General features: G+C 38.6%; 1 protein-coding gene and 1 long non-coding RNA gene across 8 annotated transcripts in view; one reads left to right on the forward strand and one right to left on the reverse strand.

The window, feature by feature from the left end:
* SMPD3 (sphingomyelin phosphodiesterase 3) overlaps positions 1 to 25,977 on the reverse strand; it is a 119,769-nt gene that overhangs the window by 8,834 nt on the left and 84,958 nt on the right. For all 7 annotated transcript variants that reach the window (XM_013192386.3, XM_067004678.1, XM_067004679.1 and 4 more), the window contains 4 exons: positions 14,455 to 14,530; positions 7,622 to 7,777; positions 3,148 to 3,237; positions 1,720 to 1,783 (listed from right to left, as the gene is read on the reverse strand). In XM_013192386.3, coding sequence (XP_013047840.1) covers positions 1,720 to 1,783; positions 3,148 to 3,237; positions 7,622 to 7,777; positions 14,455 to 14,530 — 386 coding nt within the window. The remainder of the gene's footprint in view (positions 1 to 1,719; positions 1,784 to 3,147; positions 3,238 to 7,621; positions 7,778 to 14,454; positions 14,531 to 25,977) is intronic.
* LOC106043094 (uncharacterized) lies at positions 1,463 to 12,362 on the forward strand. Its single transcript, XR_007168938.2, has 6 exons — positions 1,463 to 1,861; positions 3,175 to 3,327; positions 4,131 to 4,263; positions 4,537 to 4,718; positions 9,526 to 9,606; positions 10,698 to 12,362. It is a non-coding gene; the product is annotated as an uncharacterized lncRNA (long non-coding RNA).

The following is a 25,977-nucleotide window of genomic DNA, read 5'->3' on the forward strand; positions in this document are numbered from 1 at the left end:
GCTGCATATATGAACAACCCTTGTGAGCTGGAAAGTGCTCAATAGCCCTCCATAGTCCCTCAGTACTTCACTTACATATGTTAGGAGAAATGCTTTTTAAAAATGCTTCAAAAAATCTTTGAAGCCCAGATTCCATTAACGACTTTGAATTTTACTGAATTGATTGGTAATTTCTACAATTACGTTTACCAGTCCCTTGCAGAGGTGGCAGGACTGGCTCTCTTGGCCTTCTGTGGAAGTGATGGTTTCTCTAATATAAAAGCACCTTTACATAATTTATACGTTCAGCTCCTAGCTTCCCTGCAGATGTGTATAAAAAGCTAGTCGAAATTCCTGTTAAGTAATTTTTTTCATTGGTTTAAAAGAAATATATATTGGAGAAAATGTAAGCCACTTTTAGTAGGCAAAAATTCTTGTGTATATTCTGTTACCAAAATTTAAGAATATTTTTGAGCTACCTCATACTGAGGTGCTGTGCATATACATAGGTAGCATGAGTAATATTCTAAACCTGTATTGATCATTTAATGGCTATGTATCATTCATGTATTTGTCAGTGGAATTTAATTGCTAAATACAAGCAACTCTTCAGGGAATAAAACAAGATAGCCCCCAAATTAATTTGGTGACAGATTGTCTCAAAAGGCTGCTTGAAAACACAGATTCTATTTTTTAAAGAGCTCCAAGCCTGCTCTTGGAACCATAAAATAGAATGTTACACCCACATACAGATTTGCATTTGCAAACTTGATTGTAGAGGCCAAATTACCTTACTTTTGCTTCCCAAAAATCCTCTTCACATGTACTAAATTCATGTTTTTCAACACGTGAATAGAAATGCCTAGAAATGTTGCAGGCTTTTGAATGTGCAAAGCGTGACTTGCTGTAACAAATCCTTATCTTTTGAATATAAACTAAACCTAGACCTTAGAAATTAAGTAAGATCCTGGACATGTTCAAAACATACCAAGACCACCAGGGGTAGCCTCACCTAATGCATTCGTCTGAGTGTCCATGCATACCGTACTGTACTGCACTTTGTGAGTAAAAATGCTCTTGCAAATTAATAACAAATACAAAAATTATAAGTCCACTAGCTCAAAACAAAAATACTGTTTCTCAGTATCAAATCCTCTTTAAATCATTGCCATACTAGTATCACTGAACGATGACCAGCCATTCCTAGTTATGTGTGATGTGCTATTTTAATTAATTCCTCTATTTGTGAGTTTGCTTTTTTATATTCATCAAGTTTTGCAAGCTTTCTAGCATGGGTTGTTTGGTTGGGGGTGTGTTTTAAACCTCATTATTTTTTTCATTTGAAGAAAAGTATGTTTCCTTTTGTTTCTGTCCTTTGCAGAGCCATCACCGTGGAACTGGCTGCCTGGCGAGGGGTTTTCAGACTGCGTACCCTTTTCAGTCATGCTCAGAGTTCTTGTCCTGGGAGCCTGTCCAGGTAGGACCAACTCTAGAGACAAAAACACTGACTGCAGTTGCTCTCAACTTTTTACCCACCGAAGCCAACTCCAACCGACTTTTGAGAAGCAGACACTTTTCCTTCCCTTTTTTACCTCTGCCCCAAGACACCCTGAGTAAAAAATAATTTATTTTTTACAGTCCTTGAAACACCTCTCAATTTGTGAAATGTTAAATAGCAAGCAATTAACTGGCTTTTTAAGGAATCACTTAGAGCATGTGGGAGGATTAGGAGTTGCATACTTCTGTAGGTTATCTGGAGTGCACACTTCATCATCATATAATCCTTCAGGATCCAGCAAGGTACCTGTGAACAGAAAGGGAAATGTGACCGTCCCAGCATGCAGCCTGTTACTGGCCTCTCAGAGAACTTCTTGGGGCACAGGTATGTGAAGACAGCGTACGTGGCAGGGGTGGGACACAACGCTGTTCTGATTTGAAAGCACTTTATATTCACTTCTGTGAATTCACAGAAGTAATAACTATAGCAGTTCTTCTTACAGTGCCTGCATCTCACACCTGACTAAGTGAGGCTTTTAGTCTGAGGGATTCTTTATTTTCAGAACAAATGTAGTAACATAATAGTATAATGGTAACAGTGCGGATGAGGATACGTGGCCTTAGTACTTCAGCTTTTCCTTTGCTGTCTCCCTCCATATGACTTCTGTACCATTTTACCTAAGCACAGTCCCTACCCTAAGCCTCTTAGGTTTTCCCAGCAGATGTTCCAATCTAAACTTGAACTTCGTGTTTTCTGTTGCTTCTCCTTTCTATACTCTGAATGCTGTCTCTTGTTCCTTAATAATTCTTGACTTAACTGTTTCTTTCATTTTCAACCTATATGCACAAGAGATTAGCAAAAGGTAGTAGGTTCTAGTGGCAGGGAACTAGCCTGTTTGTTCCCTGCCAGTCTAGATGAGCAGCCTTGCTTTAGTCTTCACAAGCAACTCCTCTATCCCAGCCTCCCTAAAGCCACCTTTCAAAATGTTGTCTCTGCCCTTTGATTTTTCTCAGGAGCAGAGAAACTTTTTTGTTTTTGTTTTTTTTTCCCTGCTACGACAGAGTAAAGCCACATTCTTAAGTAGTACCGAATTCTTAAATTTAGCATCTTCACAGTTGTAACTGCTCCTCTGAAGAAAAACTAGTTCCTGATCTAAAACTTTACTGAGCTCAAATGAGTTTTACCAGGTCTGAGTTCTGTGAAATCTGATATAAGATGAACTCTGCAAGTTCATAATAATGTTAAAATACTGGTAAGTCCTCACTTACAGTATTTCTGTAATGCCAAATGGAACATTCTGATCAAAAGCTGTATGTTTTTGTTGCATGAAGAAAGTACAGAAACAATAACTTGGTTCTCTTTTTTGCAAAGTAATCTAGAGGTTATTTAAGAAGTACAGTAAGTGTGGGAAGGCATTCAATAGTTTAATGCATAAACTCTAGAATATGGACCTGGGTTTGAGATGTCTGTTTGCTTCTTGATTAAAATTCAACAAAACATTGTTAAGATTCACAAACAATATCGTTACTACCTTAGAGAAATACCCCTTGCAAATATTTGGTTTCCACAGATTGTCACTGCCAATTAACTGTGTGGCCTGCTGCTTTTGGGTGTTCTGTGAGTGACAGACAAGAACATATTCGTACAATGATGGCTAGAGAAGGTCTTACCGATTGCCCATGGTTTATCCTCTCCAGGACCAATTCGACATGGGTCTTTGTAGTGTGTAAACAGAGAATGCTGTTGCTCCAGCTTGTCGTCTGCAGGGAAAGAACAAGGCCAAGAAAAAGCACATCAGCCATACGTTGTTAAACCTGTGGATAACTGTTCGTTCTGCCACAAAAGAAAAGGCAAGTCTTCCTTCCTACTCAGTATTCGTGTATTTTTTAGAGGACTGATGCGAACTGGTTCAGTGGTTTTACTGCACAGCAGTACCTTGTCTTAACCAGAAATTCCAACTAATGCTTGCTAATAACAGTACTTTTTCCTACAAAGTCTTTCTATGAAAGACAGTTGGGGTAGTTTCTAGCTGTAAACTGAAGGTTTTCTAACATACTGACTTACCCTGCCATTCACGTTTGCATTGCTTATACTTATACAAAACTTTTGTTGAGATCACATGATGGAGATTTGGACTGACTTCAAAATGGCAACAGAAATGGCTGTTTGGGGGTGTATATACACATCTCAGTGAATTTGAAGATAAGAGCTAGTACTTCACTTGTTTCAGAAGAATTCACTGAATGCTTTTCAAGCTGTAATAGGTAAGACAAAGGACAGGCAATTGATAATTTGCTTGAGATATCTACAGCATTAGAGACCTTCTAAATATAATTGTCATGATCTCTCAGCGTTCAAATTAATTTCTTCCTAATTGCTACTGTGCTCCTTGCATTTAAAGCCTAACTCAAGCTCATCAAGCTCCTAGGATTACTTATTATAACAGATATCCTACAAAAACGTATACATCACAGTTTCAGATGCTGAACATACAAATAAGCAAGTTCTAGTTCTGTGCACGCTGTTTAACATAGTGATCATTTTACGTAGGAGCAAGTACAATTAGAACTTGAAAATACCAGCTGCTACAGTTCCATTTTTGTTAAATGGCAAAGAAACTGGCAATAGTTCCTGATAACTTTCTTTCTTGCAGCACTTGTACCTTTTACAAGGTTAAAATTTCTTAGCAACACTTGAAGTTTTCTCTTGGGATCAATGGAATATTCACCTGCATTTGGAGCTGCTGCTGTTATTTATCACTGTCTATTGTCAAGGCAACAGAATATGTAAGTATGCATGAAAATGGACTTCTCTAAAGTCAGAAGCCAAACTTCAAACTGTAAGCTGTATGCATGACAATGCAGCTCATGCACTGTAGTGATTGAACTGATTCTTCTTGCGCAAAATAGTATTCTTGCCAAGTAAAGTTGTTGTTAACTTCTCCCTGTTACAGAGGAAGCACAACACAAACGGTAATGTGGAGTACAGTAGTTATAAGAGACCATGGCACCTGGCCATTTTGTCACTAATAATGATTAATAAAGCCAATTTTCTTTCAGGTACTGCATCTGCACCAGCTGATCTGCCTCACTATGTGATTTCAGCTTTTTCCCCACTCTCTAACCAGCTCTTTACCTTGAGAATATCTTCATAAGAGCAAGGAGACTGAAGAATGAATTTGCCAGGGTATCCTGGAGCTGTGGCAGAGGACTGGAGGACTGAGCTCCCTAAAATTTGCCAGGTATGCAATGCAGAGAATTGCTCTTTCTGTCTGAACATCCAGCTGGATTCTTTAATGTCTATGGTAGAGTCTAAGATGTAATCTGTGCAGTTCTCCATTTCTTCAAGCTTTCCCTTGTTACGTCATACGGCTACAAAACTTACCTCAAAACCAAGACAGATTAAAATTTGTCATGATTAATTTGCCACTGTGGTGCTGGTAGTTTACAAGTCAGAGCTGATGAGGCAAACTTCAACCCATCTGATGGGAATGCTTTTTACGTTCTACTAAAAGGTTTAAAAATATAATCAAGTTTTACACAACTGAGTCCAAACCAACCTGACAGTAAGACAACTTTCTAATAATGTTGCCCATGGTGAGAATTTACTGTATTAATGTTGGGTTAATGTTCTCTAAAGCTGGGAGGGAGGGAGCTGAGTTTCAGAAAATCTGTCATAAGCGTAAGGTTACTCATGGACCAGGAGGTCTTTGAAAACTGTACTGTAAATACATCTAAGAATAGAAGCTTGGTATTTACTGCCACAATATTAATTATTTGCTGTATCAGTCTGTGGAATAGGAAAGAACACAAATGTACAAAGAATTACAGAAAGCTGATTATTGGGGGGGGGGGGGGGGGAACCAAACCAGTTAAATTGTTGCAATCCTAACAAACGTCCCTAAAACAGTGTGTAATGTAAAATGGACAAGACAACTTGACAACTTTAAAACAGTGCATTAATCTTGCTTAGTGCATAAGCAAACAAAGCAATCTACAAATAAAAAATGAAATAGCCAGCTTAATTGCAGTTCCTAGGCTGAGTGAATTTTAAAAGGGAGTGGAGTGTAAATAAGTTACAGAGATAGCAAGAATAAAATGGATTTTTATAACCTACTTTTTAATCATCTTTAGTATTAGTTGCAGCATTTACATCTATTACTCGCAAAAGCAAATAGTTGTGCTTGCTTTAAAAAGACAGGTCACAACAGCATTAATTATATTCTGTACTTTTTGTTCAAGATACTGGTTAGAGTGCCAGAACCTCCCAGATAGAGAATGCTGACCGGATGTGCTACCTCACAGCTTCACTCATGTCTGTTCATGCTGCGTAAACCCATTCAGTTGCACATTCTGTAGATTGCCACACCCTGATGGGGCAGTCTCCCCTTTGGTGTGTAGTGAATTACTTATTTCCTTGAAGGGCATACTTGCCTTCAGGCCACTCCATCCATCCAACAGTGCTGCACCCAGAACAGTCACATAGCAATGGATGTGTCCGTCTGGATCCCCCAGCTCCTGTCTCCTCCCTTCACTGGAACTGCTGGAATTGCCTCCTCTGCCTGTTTGCGTAGCAGCTCAAGACCTGTTATTAACTACACGTCCTTCTTTCCTTCCCTAAAAACTCACTACCACTACTACCCTTGTATTTTATCCTAAAACTCTTTTTTTTTCGCTACAGTATTCTGTAGTCATTACTGCTTACTGTTCATCTCCACAGTGCATAAGGGATTCTTCTACCAGTCAGAGCACTTGCCAACACCTTTTCTGGCCCTTCTGAGTTTACTTCAGATCGCATAGTTGTGATAGATTTTACTTTTTGTACAAATGAGCTAGAAATGAAGAGAAGGGCTGTTTTGGGTTGCTGGTCTTTTCTACTCAATTAAATGTTTCTCCAACTTTGCTATAATATTGCACTACAAGCATCTGATACAAACCGTGAGACTAGAGAATGCTAGTTGTTTTTGAGATCAGACAATGCTTGTTTTGCTTTGCTTTATTATTGGTGCAGTTTTTGCTGTCAGTCTCAATTATCTAGGCTTCTTATGAAGACTACAGCATTCACGTGATATTCTTCACACATTCACCTGTTAAATCCACAAACTCAGTGGTCTGAATTGCTGAATCCCAGTTTGAATGCTGCAGCTTGAGCTCACCTGCACTTCACACATTCTCTCTGGTAACACAGCAGAGGTGAAATCCCTGTAATTAAACTCGCCCCTCACTGTACCTGGCTTGCGCGCTTTATCCCAGTACTTCAGTTTTGGCCCAGTCACACAAAAGGCCTCTCAGCCATCAGCTTTGCGGGAGGTTGGCCGCTAGACCCTGCTGATCCATTTGCCAGCTCCAAACCAGCAGAGCTGATTGACATCATATAAAGCCAGCAAGGATCTCTGCTGGATGCGTGAACTGTACCAAGTGGGAAGGCAGAGATGATACAGAACACAGCCCTGCACTCCCGAGTTCGCAGTGTAACTCTTAACAGAGCAAAATGTCTATATTTGGAAAAGGCTACCATTTGCAAATATATCACTCAATAATTATGGTTCTGTGGAGTTCTTTCTTCTAGTGTCCACAGCATCCAAATACAGAAAAATAAATTTATTAACATTAAAAAAAACAAAAGTACACAGCATCAGTTATTTTTTTCCAAGATTGATTTAGCAATGTTGAGTTCTCTCTGTAGCATTAATCTCCCATACTTATGTATATGCACTATCAAATTACTTTTATAACTGCATGAATTTAGTACTTTTTCTCCACTATAATCCCATAGTATACACCTCTTAAATTAGTAAATAAAATTCTATGACAATAGGTATAGCACACTATAGTAAAATTAAGTAAATTCACTCAAGTAAAATTAAACCACTGGATTCATCGTCCTTGTTACTACTGCACATCACAAATTACTGCTCTTTGTGCCTTACAAAACCAGCATATTTACTTATGAGGCAGAGGTTGCGTATCCTTGGCTCATCACAAGGCTGGTACCTAGTTCAGAAGTTTCTTTATCAAGTCCTTCCTTGCACAAGTCAGTCACAACTTAGTATACTACGATAAACCCGCAAGATGAACAGATCAAGAACTTTCTTATTTCTTGTTCAAGTCGGTACACACTAGGAAAAGGCAAAGCTTGTCTTACCAGAGGAGCAGTTATCAAAATTGAGATCTCCACAGATAACATCAAAAGCCACCAGCTCCTCTGGATTGGCTGTGCTGGAGGAGGAGGTAGATTTTCTGAATTCAGACAGCCAATCTTGAAGCATATCCAGTTGCTCACACCGAACAGTAGTGTCTCCTGTAGCAAAGGAAAAAAGAAATACCAAGAAATAAGATCTTGGATGATGTTCAGATCACTGCATGCCTGCATGAGTCCAGCAAAATCACTAGTGCCAGTGCTGTTCCATTGGTGCGAGGTCTCTGTAGAGCTGGGTCTGCACCTCACTTGTTTCAGTCAGAGGATGTAGAGATTAAAGCAAACTAGAAATAAATAAGATCTATAAAAATAAAATAAAAATAACAGAGCTATTCCAATCTCATTTTCTTTCCCCTTACCCATCAAACATAATCCCTTCAATGGAGCACATGCAGGCAACAAAATTAAAGGCATACCTTTTCTTTAAAATAACAAGGAAAAAAACCCTTAGCACACGCAGTGCTAAGTCTGCACAAGGCCAAATTAAGCCTTGAAGCCAGATTTACAAGAGCTGTAAGTGGTACCTTAGCCTTATGCGGCCTTGACTGCACATGGAGAAATTTCATCTATATAATTAGCTATATTAAAAATTCATACATAGAATGACACTAGGTGAAAGTCCAGCTTTTCAGTTAAGAAGTACTGCATCTCAAGTTGTATATACAGAAGAAGGTGTCTTTAGTTGCATGGTTTTGATCATTTTTTTCTATGGCACACCTGATACAGAATGAGCAGATAAAAGTCATTAAAAGGCTTTGTAAATGCTCTGGCAAAAATGTCAAAATTCTGAAATTAATACTTAAGGGTGAACTTCTGTAGTTGTTTAAGTGTGGAATAATTACTGTCATAAATAAAATGTCATATTATTAGCTATGCTATTACTAGACAACTTGAAAAAAAGGGTGCAAAATTAAGAAATGGCACGGATAATAGTATGCTCAGTACATAATGATTAGCCCAAGAAAGCTCCAGCTAAATACAAACTGAATCAGAAACGTTCAACCAAGTGTGATTTGCTACAATCCTAAACAATTAAATGAAATATTGAAAAGAACATGACCAGGAAAAGAGACCTTTAAGTAGGTCCTGACACTGACTCATCTGTTCAGACTGTTAATTCAAATCGCAAGTAAACTGATTTTTTTTCTTCTACTCATCAGTTATTCCCCTGTAACAATCAGTAAACATCAGTTATTTCCCCTGTAAATCTGTAACAGTTGGGCTGTAATATACAAGCTTGTACAAGTGCTCTTTGGATCTCTTCCCTGATCTACAGTTTCTAGTGCTTGTACGTCACGTTTAGATAATACCCTAATCACACAGCTTGACACAAATCCAGTCCTGTATTCTTGGAAAAAACCCTCGCTACCACAGTGCACGTGAAGTGCAGAAGTGCACTTCACATATTTACTGATTATGTGTACTGATACACTACACAGCACAAGAAAGCCTTACAGTTAAGACGCAGTTAGAGAAAAGCACAAGAAATAGGTCACATGGAATAAATACAGCCTGGAGCAGGTGATACTGACTAACTACAAACGGTGTGTGACTAACATATACATTCTGCTTAACTAAAGACACAGATGAAATTACAGCGTCAGGGAAAGCACGTTCAAAGCATGTTCAAGGGGGCCTCTGGCAATCATCTGGTCTGTCTCCTTTGCTCAAGCAAGGTCACCTTAAGCAGGTGCTCTTGACCATGTCCAGTTGGGCTTTGATTGTCTCCATGGATGGAGATTCCACAGCCTCTGGGCAACCTGCTCCAGTGCTCGGTCACCTTTTCTATTAAAAACAAAACAAAACAAAAAAAACCCTCCTTTGTTAAAATACTATTTTTTGCATTTCAGTTCGTGCCCATTGCCTCTTGTTCTGTTACTGGGCACCACCAAGGAGAGTTTGCCTCTAACCTCCATACAGCCTCCCATCAGGTATTTATACACTTTGGTCAAAGATCCTTTCAGAGCCTCCTCCTTTTGCATTATCTGTATCTTTCTATCCTGGTTTATCACCTTAGGCCACCACATTCTTCTGGCCTGCCTTTGTTTCCTTGTAACTTTTAGCATGGTGCCTGTTGACAAGACTACAGTAATTCATCTTGCTTCCCACAAAGTCCTGATTATTGCTTAACTGTCTAAGACAGACTTATTTATCTTTGAAGTGTCGAGATACTGCATGCATTTTCTGGGAAGTATATATCTGGCGTGGTTTCAGTTAGGATGAGTGATAATATAATACAGCCATTACCTATGAGAACATAAAACTCTGACAGCAACCTGAAACAACACAGCAAACCCACTAACTAAACACACAGGTAAAATTCTCCAAAACAGAAAACTACTTATAAAAACATAAAAAAAGACAGGCAAAAGCTTTTAGGAGGATGTTTTGAAAAGTGATGGGTAACATGCATTGCCGTTATTAAAAAAACATTAACTACATAGTGATACATATCTCCCTCAGTGAGAATTGTGAGCCTTTGTAGCAGCACTGCACAGCAGAAAACCTCAGAAAAATAGGAGCCTTGGAGTTTGAGAAGCAGGCACCTGTCACTTCCTTTTAGAAAAGGTGCAGAACCTGTGGTAGTCTGGCATCTCTGGTTCTCCCCACTAGAGGTCATGGAAGCAATTGCACACTTAAGTAGAGTGTGTGCAATCAAGTCAGCTACATTTCCATGACAAAGAAATCCTCTAACGCAACCTAGATGTAACTGTTTTCTGAGGTTAATATTATTGTTATGCAGCTTCCTGTAGCTACACAGCAGGTACTGTATGTATCTGGATGCAAAAGTTCTTAGCAGTGCATAGTTTTAGCACCTCCCAGTGATCCATAGCATTGGAGGTGAAGGTAACTGAATTAATTAGACATCTGAGTAGAGGGGAACCCAAACCTGAATCCAGAACAACCAGTGAAGCAGACATTTCAGAAACTGCTGCTGAAACGAAATAACATCTGTTGATATTAACAGAAGGGAGCTAGGTAGTAACTCCCAACTATAACATTCAACTTCTCCTTCTTCCAGCCTGCAGCTCTAATTAAACGTTCAGATAGAATCACTGATCTGATTGACTGCCACCAGTGATGAACCAGAGAATACAGATTTGTGCTAATAGCTCTGCACTCTTTTCCTCAGTAACTGGGCTGGAAAACTGCAAGTAATCATGTTGTGACTGGTTCCTGCAGTCAACATTTCCAAGTTCTCTGCGGTTCCCTTCAGCTTCAAATTTCATACAAGGATGAAAAGGTATTATGGGAAGCCTCCGCCAGCATAAACAAATACTTCACCTTTGTTCATTCTAGGGTAGTCAGAGCCACCCTTTTCATTCACTTTTGAAACGCTTAAGTGAAATCCTGGCTTTAGTTAGAACTGCAGGTAGGTACGATAGGAGGACTGCTTTGTTCTCCCCGGAAAGCTGTTAAGAGAAGGAACGCTAGGTATCAAACACAGCAGCTCATAGGCCTAGTCAGGGGCTGGAAAGGAACAGTTGCAGTGGAAGTTCTTAAAGTCAGAGTTCTCAGCACTGATCTGTGCTAGGGGATATATTGGAAGGAACCTGGGGAAGATGAGCAAAAACTAAAGTGTAAGGGATAAAGCCTAGTCAAAAGGGAACATTGCTTCCAAGTCACAACCAAAGGATCCTGTTCAGCCATGAGTGTCATGCCTAAGAAAGGTGATGGATTAAGCAGACCTGTGTAATATATCTAAGCAAGGATAGGCTGGAGCAAAACAAAGAAAAAAAACTACCACACCAAACACCACCAACAAAAAAAACCTTTTGCTGGGTTCTGTGAGTTACCTTTCAGCTAGGTAAGGTCCCCAGTCAAGCGCAACACAGCTTACAACAACTGTGTTAGCGTAGCTGAGAGGAGGGGCCAAGGGCAGACTGCCACAGTGTGGATAAGCTAGCTTTGCTACTTTAGCAATTTTTGTAGAATTACTGCCTGGGGATGTTGAACGCCAAAGATACTCCTGATTTTACAGCTGAGATTTCAGACACTGAGGGATCTCTCTCAGTCCCAAGCTAAATTCTACTTAAGCTGTGTGGGGGTTGGTAGAGCTTGAAACTAGTGCTGGAGAAGTCAGAGTTGCTGGTACCTTGATTGTTGATGACCAGATTCACAATAAATGCAAAAAAAGGGGCATGACCGGGTTATGAGATAGCATCCAGCATGCTACATCATCTGGACCTGGGCTGGAATAGCTTGAGGCTTACTCTGTTTTGATGGCTTAGGGGGGTGTCTTAAGGTGGGTGGGGGGGGGCAGAACTTGGGAAGTAGGTGGATTCTACGAAGCAAAGCCTTCCCAGAACATCAATCACTGACTAACTGAAAGACATAAAAGACACACGTAAACTTAACAGCCCCCTGGAAAACAATTACATTCAGGTCTCATTAGAGGACCCCCTCATTTGTCGCAGAAAATGCAGCTATTTCCGGAATGGAAACGAAGAGCTCCTTCATAGCAGCGTTCCTTAACAGGTATTGAGATTCAGGAATACCTATTGAGAGAATAATCCGCATCTATTTCTAAAGTTATACTGAAAAAAGTGAAAGTTAGCCCTGGAAAAAAAAAAAAAAAAAAACCCAACCTCAGAACGGAGTTCAGCTAGCACATCTCCTGAAAAAAGTATTAGGAGTTCATTGACTGTAAACAGTTGGATCCCTTCATGTTATACTCATGTAAGTACTAGAACTATCAAGTGCAAGTTTGTGTATCCTAGAAGAGAAGCCAAATTGCACTTAGCCATGTATGACAAGATGATTTAAATGGTTAACCTTTTAAACAGTGCTTGTTTTTATAGATAACATCTTTACACAAACTGTTTTGGTTTTTTTGTCAGTTTTTTAGATGTGTGAAATGGTTTGAATCAGATGATGAAAATCAGAAAGCACAGCTCTGCCATACTGTTACGAAGTTTAGTTTTCTATTTCATTACGTAAACTAATATGATTTATCAAAGGACATTTAGACTCTTAGATCCTTGTCTGCTCTATTTGAATGTTGCTTGAACCAGATAAGCCTAAAAATATGAAGCAAGAACATAAATAGGAAAATGGAAGGTTGTGTTTTTACCCTTGGAGAATACATGACTAGGTGATTAAAAAGGAAAAGGACTAAAACCAGAGGTTTATAACCTGAACTGGAACAGCAAGAAATGTCAGCTCCACAGCAGCAATCACACAGTACATTACTATATAATTCCAGAGTTAGAAATAGAAAACTAAAGAATGTTACACTGTTAAAATGTATTTGAAAAATTCATGAAACTTCTTTAGAACTATCCAGTCTCTCTAATGTACTTTAGGGACTGGCAGTTTTGTTCCCAATTCTGTCTCTGCCAGTGTTTCAATTGTAAAGTAAAAGGAATGCTAGCTGTCTGACTGGGTTAACCTAGACATGCTGTACAGCATAGGTTCAGAGTTCTGCTGTTTACATTGCATTTCTGTCTTGCCTCAGCCTGCAGCACATGTGCTGTCTTCAACGAGTCTAGGGCAGCTGTGTGGTGCTCTCCAGCTCTCAGGAGCCCAGGAGTCACAGTCACATCAAGTAAAACAAACTAAGGATGTGTATCCCTCTGGCTAAACTAAATTTTGATCTTACACAAAGTAAATGTTTGTAGATTTGACTTTCACTTTATTACTATACCTATTTTAAGTCTAGAACTGGTAGTTTTGATGCAAAAGATAGGAGACAGACATTTCCATAGATATCTCCAAGTATTTCTAGCATTTGTCAGTTTTAATTGATGAGTGTTCAGGCTAGCAGCTAAAATGGAGAAGCTTCGTGATTACAAAACATATACATAAGAACACTAAAACAGAATGACTTGAAGTTACTAGCTTTTCCTCCCCTCCATTTCTGGAGTTGATTTGTAAAATGGAGATAAGGCCACCCAGTCTGGTTCTGAATACTGATATTAAAAGGAGAGCTGAATGTTGAGTTACTATCATAAAATAAAAAAAATAAAAAAAAAAAGTAGTAAAAGTTGTTATGATTGTTGAGGAGGAAGAAGCCCGGACACAACATGACAGACCTACCTGGAATTCCAGTCTAGTTACGGTGGACAGTGGAGTCCATGCATCTCACAGACACAGCATACACTGTTAGAGAACATCTCCTCATTCTTTTTTCGATAATTCAGAGAAAATTTAAAACAAATCCTTCTACACCCTGTTAAGAGTTTTTGTATTTCATTTATCTCTAACGGTCTTAGAAGGTACTGTTTCACGAGAAAAAGGACACATAGCATGCTGTTTCATGCTGTTGTAAACGTAGCAGTGGGACTTTTTAAAACGTGACCTAGGAAATGTTTAAACAGTAGTATTAATTTGCCAACTGTTTATGCATGAAGTTGGCAGGTAAAAGCAGAGAATTTAGGCTTGCTCCAGCCATTGACTTCCGATGGGAAAAACTGTCCTAATCTGTAAAATTTTAGTTTATAAGCTGATACAGTATGGGTCCACAAATGCAAATAATGATGATAGTAATGTATTTGCTATAATAACAGTATTTACTTAAGAGGGAGCAAAGGGAAGAAGAGTTCTCAAGGGATTTTTAATACTGCGTATCTTATAATGCTTAATTATTCTAAGACTGAAAATGGAAACATTTTGTGATGTATTTGTCTACCCTTTCTTCACTATTTCACTGCTATTTTCAATGCACACTGCAGTTTGTGAGAAACACTGGAGGAGCAATGCTGGCCAACTTTTGCACAAGAATTCCAACAAACACTTAGAAACAGTGAGAAATTAAGAGAAGCAAATATGGACAGTACCTGCAATAGCTTGCAAGTGAGTGCAGGAAATGTATCCCACAATTCTTTGGTCCTGAGGTGTACTTCCCACTTGCACCTGGAAAGGAAGGAAGAAATACTTTATTTCATTAATTGTCATTAGTAGAGGAGCTCACACAGCCCCGCTTCCAACCCCAGCTGTGCAGTCTTGGTGCGCCCCGTTAGCCTTTTTTTTTTTTTTTTTTACCATTCTTTCTATCTAGCTCCATTTTGAATACACACACACACCCATTGGAGACACCTGATCATCACATTCTGCCTTCGCAGGGTCCCACTTTGCTGCTAGCACACTCGCTTCTTCCTGCTCACCACTACATCAAAGATTCTGATGATTCTGACTTTCTTCAGCTCTTCACAGTCTCACTGATTCTCAGTGCCAGTTATTTTGCCACCATTTTGTATCCCAGCTCTTGTTCATATACAAATTAAATCCCACCACTCATGTGCCATCTGACACTAATATCATCAGCAGTCTGAATTCTACATCTCTATGTAAGGTTAGAATGGAGAAGGAAAAATGGCAAGAGACCCTGGGAAAAAGGATGAAACATGAAATAAATATTAGTTTTGACCACATTTCCTCCAGTCCCTAGCACATTTTGGATTTTGATTGGTTATTTTTTACATTCTTCTGCAAAGGTTTGGGGGATTTTTGCTGTGTCTCAGCAAAGGATTTACATTCTTCCATTGCATAATGTCACAGTGGCAGCCCCCATGTTTGTCAACCAGATTAAAATAATGACATGCACCCCTGCTTTTATGCACAGAAGAGGCAGGGCTTCCAGGGAAACTGGAATGTAATGTAAGTGCTCCTGTGTATCATATACTACAGTATTTAAAAAAAAATGTATTTGCTGGTGGACACACAAGCAAATTAAAATCAAGTTCTGGTTCGGGTTTTCAATTTTATTGAAGATTCTGGCAGTTCAGGCCTTCTGCAGTTGCTTAGCAATGGTGACAAAATTTAAAATAAAAAGTAAAAAATCAGGGAAGCAGAGCCTGTTTTTCGTTTGCTCTTGAGGAAGGATTCTCTCTTAGTACAGAATGAGGCCATTACTGCACACCGTATCCCATCATCAGCACCCCTCTTGCCAAAGTATCTGGAAATTTTCAGGCAGTGTGATGCTGTTTGCATACTACTGCAAGATCATTCTGCCCAAGCTCATTTAGGGAAGAATTAATTCAGGTTTCTGTCATAAGACACATGACTTGCATCAGTCATACCATCATTGAATGGAAAGGACATCTGGGGGTCCTTTAGCGTACCCCCTGCTCAAACAGGCCCAACTAGATGAGGTTGCATAGAGCTTTGTTAAGTTTTGCATTAGCTCCAAGGATGAAGATTTTACCACCTTTCCAAGCCCCTGTTCCAATAATTGACCATCTTGTATTTGCAGTATATGAATTTATGTCACTTGCACTCAACAATGCCTTGTTAACTTTCAGTTTTGTTCCAGCTAGAAGAGCATACAATAACCATCTTGCATTATTCTGCCCTCAGTCTCTTCAGTCCTCTTTTAGACAGATTTCAAGTGAATATTGATGGGGTTCTTACTGCTGTTCCCAAACAGTTACCTCCTTCAGGGAGCCTGAAGGCAGAGGAAGATGAGGAAAATATGCACATCACTGTTGATTTTACCCCTACACCAGAGGATTCTCCTAAACACAGGAGACTGTAGCAGGGTCTCAAAGGATATGGCAGTCTGGTGGATGGCTGCCGACTACTGCAGGAGCTTGAGTATGCAGACCTCTTTCTTCCTCCCTCAGGCTGCCTTGGTCTGAATGTATCCCAGGGTCACAGGTAAACTAAAAGGGGGTGTTCTCTCCAATTTCTTACATAACATAAGCAGTTCCTAAAGAAAATTGGGAAACCATTAGTTTAAATCCTGTACTATCTAGGGCAGGCGGGTGGATGAATAATATTTTCTGAACTTAGTAATTCAGAATCAGATTTTGACTTAAACACCAAAAACTATATATTGTAAAGTTTACAATATATATATTTTATATATTACAAATTTTCGGTGACTCCTGCTGCAGTGAAAAAGCATGCATGTGATCCATCTTCCAATGTAACCTACCATAATCATGCTGAAAATACTGCACATAAAGTTTTCTTTCTTACAGGAAGAATGTGCTTCTTACAATCCTCTTATTGCCTAAAACAGATGGAATCATTTTCTAAAAAAGCACAAAAGATTAAATCTAAAAGCTAAACATCCAAATATAAGTTATAGTCAGTTGAGAAAAAAAAAGTCAGCTCAAATTGGCTTTAGAATTTCCTGTGCAGCTTTAATGGAGTGCCTGACAAGACCTCATACTCATAAAGCAGTTTATACATAGGATCACACTCACACCCATTAATCAGAAATAAATATTTACCATACTGTCTCTGCATGCACGTATCCGTACTGTAATGGACTTGGGATCTCTAGCTCTCAAAGAATGACAAGAAACGGCCTAGAGGAAACACTGACTGCTGCTATGTGCAGCACAACAAATGCCACCCCAGGTTGCCACTACAGGGGGATAGTGCCCCCATAGCTCTGCACTTGATAGGGAAAAAAAAAGAAGCAGCAGCCCAAAGCAAGAGCTGAAGACATTAACATAATTGGAATTTCTTTGGAAAGTGCCAGCATGGTAGTACATCCAAAGCAGATCATCTCCCAGATGTCACATTTCCTCCAACTTTTTTGACTTCTGTCATATATGTGACAACTACTAGGAGAGAAAATAAGTACCAACTGTGACAACTACTAGGAGAGAAAATAAATATCCTTGCAGCCTCTTGGTGTATTTTCCAGCTACAGAAAAGCACTAGTATATTAAAAAAAATCTGATTATTCAGTCTAATTTGGTATTTCACAGATGGAAAAGAACTATGGGATGTACAGAGAGGAAAATACTTGACCTCCCAAATATTACAAGCCCTGTAATTCTGCACAGAAACGTTCCTTTGTGTGGTCAAATACTGTAGCTACTTTTAGACTGTTCCATTTTCAAGGCTATATTATATTGTGGTGACTGAGCCTGACCAGCTTCGTGGCACTCCTGCAAGAAGAGAACTCGGAGTGTTCATTTCAGCCTGCAACGTGGATCTTGGCAGAATGGTTCCACTTCCACCAAACCAAGTGAGCACTTCACAAGTAAAACGTACTTCTTGCTGCTTAGAACAGAAGAAACATTTAAATTCACATTTATACAGAAAATGTATGTAGGTAAATAAGCCAGGCTTCATCACAAGCCTGACTTATGTTCATTTCAGATGGTCTAGTAGCTCTGTGAATCAGTAACATTCATTGAATTACTTTTATAGGGAAGTCCTTCAGATACTGCATTCTAAAGCCTTCAACGTATCATGGACCACTTTACTAAAAATTTCTGTAGACGTAGAAAAGCAATATCTAAATATAAGTTCCCAATCTTGCAAAACAGGATAATCATGGCATGAGGAAGAAGTCATATGATGTTATCTAGAGGTAAAATTACAATTGAGAGAACGTACTTGTTGTTTCATAGTGTCCCTATTACATAATTCTAAGTTGATAGAAACAAAGTTACTTTTTTTCATTATTATGCTGAAATATGCAAAATGTATTCCAACTCTTAGTACATTTGCAAAGGTTAAGTAATCAAACTAGTCAAACATCTGGAAAAGTAAAAGCTAGGAGAGCAGTCTGATCCCTGCTACAACACTGAACATTACATTTTGTTAGCTGTTGGGGGAGAAGGGAAGCTCGTTGCAGATAAGAAAGGCTTTTTTATAAAGAGGAAAGTCTGCTCAGGTGATTTTTGCTTGGAAATCAAAATGGCAGTTGCTACCACTACGTATTTACATTCATCGCCTACCTGTGAATTTAGTAAGTGCAAAACTCACAGCTCCAAATTTTTATTTTCAGGCACAGGAGACTGACATCAGGTACTTTCTTCTAAAAGATTCCTTCTCACCTTATGTCACAGAACATTAGTAGAATATATTGGAGATACCATGCTGATACTAGGCTATACAGTGCAAAATTGTGTATCAAAAGCTTGTCCAATACAGACTAAGTACTACAGTTAGATGCATATCAGATAATAAACAATGCTCATGAAAGAAGTCAAGCCAACAAGGCTACAGCGGAAAGATTCCTGTTGACAAGTAAAAAAAATTCACAAGTAGCAACAGTTGAAATTCTACAGCTAGAGTGAAAGAAATAACTTTAAATTCAATCACATTACTTGCTATCGTGGGAATTTTCAGAGCTAACTGGAATATCTTGCACATCTCATGTTTATCATACTCCAGTACAGTAAGTATACAAAGCTGTAAACATGACAAATATATTATCTTTAACAGTTTATATTTACACACATTTGTCCCAGTAGTGCAAAACAGTTCTATTTTATCTGGATCTCAAGAAAAGCATCAATAGATACATAAATAAAAAAACAGAAATGCTGCCTAAATACCAGGGGTATTTCAATACCACCTCAACAAACATCTTCAAATCTGTCCTTGTTGTGTTAGAAAATCAACTACTTGGAAAGAAACGTTCTTTTATGTTTAAAAATTTGGGCCGTGCCATTCGTAACAAATGACACTCAGTTAAAGAATCAAACCAATTGAGCAATAATGTGTAGACAGAAACAAAAAGGTTGTTAAGAGGAAAATTTAACCTTTAGTGGTATTTTGTAGAAGCTGCCTATTGCCTGGAGGTAGCCGTTCTAAGAAAATCCTAAGCAAGGTAGACAATTTCTCAACTGGAATGTGCGCCCTCTAGTACGAAGTGTTTAAATACACACAAATTCAAAGGATATGCCATTGCCTTCTCTTTCGTGGGAAGGAAATCCAGGTGTGCAAACCAGAGAAAAGAGAAAAATTTGTCATACTCCTGAAGAAAGTGCTCCACAGAATTCGTCACCCCACAGTCTACGTGCAGGCAATAAACCCAAAGCTGGGGAAGGTAAATAATCTCAATGTAACATTAAGAATCCTTCAGGGAGATGGGATATTACACAGAACAGTTGTAACTTCCACCATTATGGCTTAATTACATCTTGGACTGTAAATGAGTCAAACCATTCATTTCATCAGATTAATTATCATTAAGGTGTCAATTTTGTCACTGGAATAAATATGAGTTGTAGTAGTGATGCCTGCGGCACTCTTTGAAGAAGGTATGTTTCCAAAGTACAACATAGCTCTATGGAAAACAAATTTATATTCATGACAAGAACCAAGCTAATGATCACACTATGAAGGAAAACTAGCCAAGCTGAAAAGCACACCTGCATGCTCTGTGGGGAAGAAAAACAACAACAAAAAAGCCCTCTCCTTAAAAGCATGAGGATTGCATTTGCAAAGAACATCGTCTCAGCAAAGGGCTGGAGTTACTGTTTGTCTTTGAAATAAAACATTCCAGACAGAAAATAGGAGCAGGGTACATAGACAGGGTGACAGTAGAAGTGGTAGCGTCTTGCTCCCACAGAAATACTCATCCTGCTTATATGTAGCCAATGAAGTTCAAGGGAAATGCCCTTAAAAATACGTGACCACAAGACAAAGAGCTGCATGACACCCCAGTAGCGGTATCTCCACATGCTCGGGGTTCACACCGTTTGATGCTCTCAGATCCTGGTAACAGCACACAGTTTGTACCTCCTCCCTATTTCAACCACTAGGAGAGTATTGTGTAGACATCCTATCTACCTTAGTACAATGAGCAGACTTAATAAGAGTGAAGGCAGAGAAAAGAAACAAACTTATGATACAGATTCTCTCTTTCAACTTTTCTGTAGTCTGAAATTTTATCAATTCCTCATGGACTTTTTTCCCCCTCCATTTCAGCTATTTTCCAAGGCTAGCGGGAGAGTCAGCACCAAGAAACTAATGGAAGAACCAATCAAACTGTGTGCCCAAGTGCTAATTACTGTTGCTGTTAAGAGATGATGCCAAAGAAAACTTGCTGTGACTCATACAGTTCAAACATTCCTGTCTCACACAGATGATTTAGAGTAGAGGTAACTTCCAAGAACGATTTATTTTATTCCTGTACTTTGTTTTCTTTGTAGTAGTTTTTTGGTTAGACCCATTGTAAAAACAGGCATTGTATACTAGTACTTCCACAACTCTGCCTTTTGCCTTCAGGGATATGTAGCAGCTGCTAAAGAAGAGGCATTAGTTAAATTACTAATTTATTATTATAAATATATTTATCTAAGCATATTAAATAAAATTTAAAAGTATTAAATGTTAGAGATCAGCACAAAATCCTTTTTGGTGCTTTGCAATTCCTTCTAGCCCCAGTAGCATTTGATTTTTTCAGAATTCTATTTCTTTGCACCTACCGTGTGACAACGGCTGCTGCTTCATGAGCTCAGAGAATTAGTTATTTGGCAAAGCTTCATTAAGTTTATATGCGAGGGAAAGCGTTTGGCTGTAAATTGGTGCTATGAATGAAGGGCTCTCTGTTTTCTGAAAAAGGATAAAGCCCACAATTTGATCTTAATCCTGTATTTCATCCTCCACAACAGTTGTAATGTGTCCCACTAATGAAGGAGAAAAAGGTTGGGATTAATAACTTCAGTTATATCAAGGTGAAGTAAACACGGTAAAGTTTCATGGGTAGGATTGTCCTTTTAAAAAAAAAAGCCTCAGCCAGTTTACTGGACTCTGTCCAATTCTTACATTAACATTTTAAAGGAGAAACTGAACATGTGGAAAATGTTTAGGTTACCCTCCTGAGTTAAACAGGACAGCTTTAGAGTTACCTAAACAAAATCATGAGCAGCACTAGACATTTCTTTTAACATCTTGGGATAACTTAGGTATGGGACAACTGATCAAGGAAAAGAGTCTGAAATCTCTTACTGGCCTCAGAAAGGAGCCATCCTGCTTTTCTCTGTAATCCTTAGGTAAAAAAGGTTCCCAATATGTTGTCCAACTGCATAGCGTAAGTTACCCCTTCATTCTCAGCCATAAAGACAGCTTAAATTACCCAAGCAAAATTTAACTGCATCTGTAATACAAAAAAGAATGAGAGATGGTAATTCAGGGAACCCTCATTTTATCATAAAAAGCAGACACTCAGAGAGTAGCAAATAAGTAGAAACTGCTTGGAAGCAGTTTTGCAATTGGAGCTAGTGCTCCTTCTACCATCTGTTACAACCACTCCAGCTCTTCTGAGAACAAGGCTAGGTTTGCACATAAAGCAAAGGTTGCTAGGTTTCCTTTAAAACAATGAATAATAACGTTCTCTGCACAATTACTGTACTTCCTGAGAACAGCATTAATTTTCAGAGAATTTGAAAAGTAAATCTGTTAATAAGCTTAGGAATTAATATTAATTAAACACAAGTTCTTTCAGAAATTTAGCAAAACCCACAAGACTTATAATTTTTCCTTTTTAATTCCTACAGTCTTTGTGTTAGAGTACTATTATCTGTTCAAACTACCCACGTCAGACTGTGGTTTTGTTTTTGCTTTATATTCATATACTGTGTTTTAAACAAGAATTCTTATTTTTGCTAAAAGTATCTCTCTTAGAAGATGCCAAAGAGTAGAAGCCTCCTACCAAGAACACTAGGAAGAATAACATCGATTTAATGTAATTCCACTTCTCCCAGTCTCAGTGGGAAGAAAACCACTCCAAAACCTCTGCTCAGTAAATAACTAGTTTGAGAGTACCCCTTTCATTGACCTCCCTACCCCAACTACGCATTTACATATCTTGTTGGCTTAGGTTCACATTACAGTTATAGCCATTACATTTTAAGGCTAGAAGGGCATAATTTGCCAGCAGAGCTGGACAAACTCTCCAACTCAGAAACTCATCAGGTCAAGTTAAGGGTGAGTTTTCTGATTTTAGTACACTAGAGTCCAAAACTTGAACAGAAAAATAAAAAAAGCAGTACAGCTAAGCATATTGATATATACTAATACTCCTATCTAAAGATGAATGATTTTTGAAGCCTTTTAGTAATTTACAAACTGGTGCCCTCACTGGTAACTTTTAAAATTGATTTGCCTGCAGTATCATAATCCAGTTTCTGCAAGGGACATGCATTTTTTAACTCCCTTTAAATTCATTAAAAATACTATGAATTAAAATTATGTATGTGTCAAACCAACAGCTGCAGAATACCTGAGAAAAGTGCAGTCTGCATCATGTTATATACAGGTTCATGCAAGCTAGCTTATTAGCTAGAATCACCAGCATAGGATAGCACCTGTGTCAGTCACACTTCCCTCCTCTATCTGGAGCAGAGCAGCAATAAGAGATAACAGAGATATAAAACCTACAAAGCAGACTCAAGGGTTCTTTTCTTAGGCATTTTGAATTAATGTGAAATGCAACACCAGAACACGGAGTCACGGCAGAGTCTCCCAAGGGCTCTGACTGTCAAAGTATGAAAATGGATTGGCTGATTTATGTGTTTGCTAACTTCTCCTCCGGGTCCTTACCAGCAGCTAAGAACAGTGGTTTAACACTTCAGACAAGAAATTGTCACTTAGATGCAGGTGACATTTCTCCCCTCCCTATGCACTGTGTTTTTCTGTGAGTGTATCTCACGTCGCAATGAGGGCCTCTTATACTGGACACAAGAACACTGCTAGAGTTTGAAGAGATCGAAGTGCTGAATGTAAATTAGTTCTCCACTAATGCAGAAAACGGACTTTACACAATAGCTTCTCACAACTCTGTCATCCTCATGCCTTCATCCTGAGCTGGAAAGCACCAGCCTATCCAGATGAGAACAACAGCCTGTGATCTTTGTCAGGAAAGTGCCAGCAGCAGCACCTTTTGTGACAGACAACTTCAGGAAGAGAACAGACCAAGACTAGCCAAATTCCTTTGCACAGGTCTCCGGATAGCTTAAGTAGCATGAGGCTGTGTTAAAAGTCCCTATAATTTACTTACATCTTCTTTCTTTGGCTGTGACACTCCAGGTGTTAAAACCACAATCAAATCCCATTACCTTCTTGTGCTCTAGTTTCTCCTTCTATTAAGCAGATGTTGACCTTTCTTTATTATGCACTTTGAGACATACAAATGAAAAGGTGTACGTAAGAGCTGATTATTGTTACAGCTACTAATAATAACCCTTGAGCTGTCTAAGTCTCTCAGGTAAAATAATTCTGTATAACTAAGCAAATCTTTCAAATCCTTCCAAATCTCCACCTGAACTTTACAATCTAGATGGTGAAGGCAGTGGAGGAAAGAGGCAATAGAAATCTTATTCACTTTAAACAAAAATGAAAAAATGCATGAAATGCTTCACCCTGGCAGCAGGGATCTGTCATGTGACACAACTCCCCCAGAACAGTTTTGCCTTTTCATTCCAAATAATTCAACTTGCATTGAAGGTTTAGTTCTGAGACCTTCAGTTTATCTCAATAGTTAAGTTTGTAGCAAGGAGACAAATAGTGCTCTTTAAATGAGAACCGATTTCCTTCTCTGAACATTCCTCTGCATTTGGATATTGGGTCTTTCCCGTGGATCTGAAAGATTTCAATAAAGGCTTCATCCTCCCAGTGAGTGAAACCACAGTGATTTTATCTGTATTGTCAGAATTTGCAAGTCTTCTCCCCTCGCTTTCTTTTCACGCTTTTTTTTTTAACGGCATGGAAAGCAATTGGCCCTTTACGCAGAGATGGAATCTATGCAAGGGGAACAAGCTTCTAAAGCATACCTCTAAAACAAAACTCAAGCGACATGTTTCCAACTCCAGAAGTAGGAGCACTGTGCTTTTCACAGGAGTCATAAACTTAAAAAAGAATTTGCACAGGACAGAGACACTTTCTAAGTCCACGGCAGCACTGAATGCGAGGCCGTTAGGAGGACATTTCTGCAAGGCTGTATTATTGCTGTCTTTGAAGTCATGCAGAGATAAACTCTAACGTAGGATCGGATTATGTCGTATGCACGGAAAGTAAAGCAAGAGCTGCCCTCAGCCAGTAAAAGGAATGACATAAAACCAGAGATATAAGTACTAAGTAACATGTAAGTAGTACTATGCCATTAAAATTGACTAGAATGACCCCTTCTAACCAGTTACTGTACGCTTTGTTAGCTTGCTGCTACCCCAGCATAAGACCTGAAGAATTCTGAAGTGAACGAATTGATTGTCAATGACTTCAAAACCACACCAGGCTTTTTACTTACTATAGCTTTTGTCACAGGACTCCACACACATGCAGTTACTAATTAAGCATTACATCAAGAAAATCAACCTTCATACCTATTTTGTTTCAATGCTCAAATTAAATAGATCATTCCCACACTTTTTTGGTCTAAGAAAGAAACGAGCATTGACCACCTAATGCACAAGCAAGACAAAGTCATTTCATTATCAAGGTAGACTTGGAATTAAAAATACTTTAGGTATAACATGCAGTATGTCAGAATGACACAGACATGAGGTAAAAGGGTCTTTTAGCTGGGCCAGAGTTCTGTAATATTTAAAAGAATGTAGTCATCTTTGAATCTTCATATTAACTGGTCCCTATTCCCTGTTCAACTGTAACATTATTTAACAACTTGAATCCATAATTAAGTTCATCATCCCAGGGGAATTTTGAAAGGAGGCTTAATTTTCTGCAAGAGAAATGGAGACATTGCTGTGTGCCTAGCAGGGTAACAAATCAATGACTCAGCAATAGGCAGTTGAAAGCAGATTGTTTTTAATCGCTTGGTCCCTGATATATACATATCCTGAAGGGCAGTCTTTGTGACCCTGGTAATTTTTATGTTGAACAACATGTATGTTCATTTTTTTTTTTTGCAAACAGCACTTTATGATGAAAGAATAAACTCCAGCTGTTTATAAACAGATAAGAGTATAGTATAGACAGATGTAATTTTTTGAAAAACCTGTATTCAAATACGGAATTTTTGTTTTTGCCAAATATATGTGAAATACTGGAGCATTATCAGACTGCAAGATCTAATATTTGCTTTTTATGCAATGCAGTACCAATTTTTTCTTTGTTTACAAACAACAGGTACAAAACACCACTGATCCTTATTAAGGGTTCATATTTTTAATGGCTAGTAATAGATTTTGCTGAGGACTAGTGAGCATATGCACTAGAAAATACCTAAAATTTCAGTTGATATATTTTGCTAGCATTAGGAAAAAAAATCCATTTGTAATGCATTTCAGTAACTAAAAGCTGTGACAGAATCCCAGAACCTGAAATCCAGTATCCTAGGAGATTTTCAGATCCATGTAGGTTTGGGTCCACAGATCTGGACCTCTGCACAAAGTTTTTGTTTGTAGTTAATTCCAAATTAAAAGGGCCCACATTCCAGTTTGTGAAGAGCACTGCCAGATTCTCCTGAGAATTCAGCATGAACAGCTATTAGTCTTGGAAAAGCAAATCATTGCATGTAGACTTGTATTTCTGCCATTTGTGATGTACAGAAGTGTAACCCCAGGCTTCCTGTTCCCACTACCATTAGTTAATTTTAGTAAACTGTGTTAATAAAGGGAAAAAACTCTGTGCTCCCCAGTGTCCCA

Source organism: Anser cygnoides, chromosome 12, assembly GCF_040182565.1.
Source record: "Anser cygnoides isolate HZ-2024a breed goose chromosome 12, Taihu_goose_T2T_genome, whole genome shotgun sequence".
NCBI lineage: Eukaryota > Metazoa > Chordata > Aves > Anseriformes > Anatidae > Anser > Anser cygnoides.